We start from the raw sequence: 3,896 nt of genomic DNA, 5'->3' as shown, positions 1-3,896 counted from the left end.
ACAATCCCGGAGGCAGTGCTGGTCAAACAGAAGGAAGAGGTGCACCGGGTGCCCGTGTCTGCATTCTATGCGAGAGCATTTCATGCATTCAGCTACAAGTTTGAACTCCTCAAATTCACCATTGCCAAGCTACCGTCAACCTCACACGAAGCGAAGCCTATTGCATTCAGGCTGCTTCAGACCCTTTGGTACATGGACAGAGTGCGCGATAGCTTCTTCGAGGAAATGTCGAACTCAGGCTCCGGCCGGTCGCCTGCATTTGACTATTACCTGTGGTTGGATTGGCTGTGCAAAGTGCACTCTTGGTCGGAATGGTCTTCTAGCGAACATGACGATGGCATCAGAAGGAAGGCTGAGCAGCAATGCGGTGTCACGTTCCAGTCCGTCACATCCGGAGTGAAGAGGATCGAGGACGTAGGTGAGGCTAGCCTGCATGATAATCTATCTGCTTCCAGCGTTGACCCTCTTTTGGACCCAGTCAACTGGGAGGTGTATCAAGAATCTCAGATAGAGGCCGTTGACAGTTGTGGATTTGGGTATCGGTTACGACCTATTGGAAGGGAGATCCCCGATGCCAGTAAATGGTCTGAGGCCATCATGTTCAAGCTCTTGCCCTACTATGCCACCAGTAAATTGGGTATTCACGTAAGCATTCAGCATCGCCATTTATACCTTACGTATTTATTCAAGTGCTTATGTCGTAAGCGAGCCATGAGGCTTGGCATGCATGCCGAGCTCTCCCCTATGCCTTTCACCAAGCTTGACCGTGATGTAAGCGTTGATGGCAATTTGGATATCGGCATGGCCTTATGACAAACTTCCATCCGTGGCCAGCATCAACCAAAAAGGAAACAAGGCAACGTGGAGAGAAACTCCCTAAATTCGGAAGATGTCCACCATACAGCTTCACAAGTGGGATCAGAGATAACGTATGTCCGATCAGAAGGGGGCCACCAACTCGGCCGGTCAACTGATCATGCACATGTTCCGGCCAGTGGCAAGTCAGAGGTAAGCTTGATGTCCTCTCTAAGCTCTTCATTGAGTTGATCACCCATTGGACCATAACCAACTAACTTGCTCATTCCACCGGCAGGTCTCTCTCCGGTCTGGCAACAAAGACGTCCCCGATGATGCCATCAATGAGCTTCTTCGTCAAGTAGGGATCAAGCTGAACAACAACAAAATGGTTTGAACGGGATAAGAGGGAGAGTCGATATTGTGTATCCGGTGAACAATCAGCGCGTGTACGTTAAGTGCACTTCACTGACCCGTGACTAGTGGTTGTTGTGTAATGTAATAGTACAGAATGGACGTTGCATACGTATTGGTGAGTAGGCGGACAAAGTTAAGGTTCGACGGCTTCCTCTCAGGCGAGATCCCAATCACGAATGGGATCACCCAAGCAGAACTTCGAGACAAAGCAACGTATAAGTCGAACAGGTTGAGGTCATCTATTGGAGGTGTTGCGATGTTGACAAGTACATATGGTATTGTTATACTCAAGCGACATACAATCAATCTCAGACGAATCTTCACTACTTCCCTTGAGTAACATTAACTCTGAAATGAAGCCTGAATATTGTCAATAAAGTATGCAAGCGCGATTGAAACCATGTGAATCGTACCATGCAGCGTGTACTGTGTCCTGTACATAGGCCTCTATACCAGTACGAACACCATGCGCAAACGCAGAGTTAGAAACAATACTGCACCCCTCATATTGAAATGCCATCGTACTGCCCTCCGATCTACAGCGTTCGAACACTTCCGCGCTTCGTGCCTTAAAGTAGTCCGTGCACGTGAATGTGCCCATCATGTAGGTTTCGCCATGCTGGGTGACATCGATAGCTAACATGTATTTTGCCAGATGGTGGTTGAAAGCGGCGTTACTAAGCGAATATGGCGCATCTTTAGCAACGAGGGGATATATATTTTTCTGAGTAAACAGGAATGCAGCCGCTACGAGACGGAGCACTAGCGACTGTAAGCCGTTAGAACCGACATAGAAATGGGTGGTAGGGTGGCCCGATAGCGGTGGATCTGACCATATAGTAAGGAAAGGGAAAGAGTCTACATCAGGCAGGGTCGAAGGATGTACAGCAAGCTAGGATCATAATAAGCAATAATCAGCAAAGACAATGGGGAAAAAAGTCTCATGACGCACTGTACAACAGAAGTACGGCGAGAATCGCGTACAAACTCGGTGACAGTTAAATTGAAAGCTGTCAGACCATCTGTAACATAGGAAGACTCCGTCACTCGTCCAACCGCGATCAAGAACGGATGTTGCAAATATGGCGCCTGCTCGAAATAAGATGAAAGACTAGGGTCCCCGGGCATCCGAAAGATTTGCTGTGGTTGCGAATCAAGCTGTATAGTGGAACCTGGAACGAAAAAGGGCTCCGCAAATACCAATGCAAGTCCGCCGTTAGCCGCAGGCTGATCTCCGAATGGACTATACACGCGAAGCTCAGTTGCAGGTCGATTTTGATTGTCGCAATTGAAGACTAAAAGCAGTAAAACGTCGTTCATTCTAACGACACCAAGGCCCTCATGGATTGGCTAGTCACCCATGAGGTGTACAACGTCTGCCAAGGGCGAAAGTTCAGCAACGATGAATGTCCAACGGTCGAAGTCATCTCAGCTGGTATGGAGAGCCTGGCGTTCGGGAATACTAACACGGTCTCGCAATTCAATGAGCAGCAGCGCCGTCTCCAGACGAGACGTCGCACCACTCCACTCACTGGCCCTGAAGCAGCGGCTCACCGCGCCATTCATAAGAGCCCCAAACCACCACGCGAGGCAGTGTCCACAGGCGGCAACATAGAGGATGATGTCGACTCAACAAACGTGTTAGTGGATCTCGAGGTAGATGTGGACCCGGCCCGCGAAGTTGGTGGGTCTGTGAGCGTGGGCGAGGATGAGGACGAGTTGGAGACATTGGCTACGGAGCTGTTGAATGTTGATTTACTAACAAAAACCCGTGATTCAGGACCAGAATTACTACTTGCAAGCGCTGAAGATGTCTCTTTCGACATGGACGGAGACTTTGCGGAGGAAGAGGATGACACTAATAACCATGATTGGGTTGAACCAGAAGATGCGTTGGCTGACACAGACTTATAAGGTATATTCTATCTTGTTCTACATGTTCTCTGCTCATCTCTTTGAATAACTGCATGTCTGGTCTGTTACGGTATCTGTGGACGCGAGTCGTTCACCGGCAGCTTGCCAGCTCACATCAGCTCTCGCATATGGGGAGTTCATTATATCCTCAACTACTCCTCAAACTCAGTCCATTAACTCAGTAGATGTCACCTCATGTAATTATATGTTTCTCGTAACAACGGAACGTCAGGGAGGGCTTAAATTCGAACTACTGTAAGAAGACGACCTTAGGTTTGAAGTAAATTTGCAAGACGTGTGACGAAAATAAGTTCTAATGAAATGGAAGTTCAAACCTCCAGCGAACATGTGACACTGAACCAAGCTATTCTGATTCTTCGAAGGTCCCTTTTCTCGAGGATATTGAGGCTGAATCTGAAGACCCTGACTATGACTCGAGGCAGGTGGCCTTGACACACGCACTATCAAGGCATACCCTACCAGTAATTTTATGGTGTATTGGACAGCACCTGAGGCCCACTTGGCTCCCCAGCCCAGTTTAGGTGAGGCACCAAGCAAGGCACTTGAGCCCGGAGATGTCAATTTCCCCTCTCTGGCCAATACTATGGGCTCGAAGCCATCTAATTCGAAGTACAAAGAGTTTAGGCAGCACTAGAACCTCCAAACCTATTGTACATCCTACATACGGATTTTGATTGTTCATTTATACTTGTCATCGCTAATAGTAGTCTCCTTCTTTTGTCACATACTCAAGTTCAAAGTACTGGGTG

At 48.2% G+C, this 3,896-nt stretch overlaps 1 protein-coding gene across 1 annotated transcript; it reads left to right on the top strand.

Annotated features, from left to right (window-relative positions):
• Positions 1 to 2,553: 2,553 nt before the first annotated feature.
• CONPUDRAFT_160655 (uncharacterized protein) lies at positions 2,554 to 3,126 on the top strand (the record flags this gene model as incomplete). Its single annotated transcript, XM_007777796.1, has 1 exon — positions 2,554 to 3,126. One exon carries the CDS (start codon positions 2,554 to 2,556, stop codon positions 3,124 to 3,126), a length of 573 nt encoding a protein of 190 aa, XP_007775986.1.
• Positions 3,127 to 3,896: the final 770 nt, after the last annotated feature.

Source organism: Coniophora puteana (assembly GCF_000271625.1).
Source record: "Coniophora puteana RWD-64-598 SS2 unplaced genomic scaffold CONPUscaffold_69, whole genome shotgun sequence".
Taxonomy (NCBI): Eukaryota; Fungi; Basidiomycota; class Agaricomycetes; order Boletales; family Coniophoraceae; genus Coniophora; species Coniophora puteana.
This window is presented reverse-complemented; position numbering and strand designations above follow the sequence as displayed.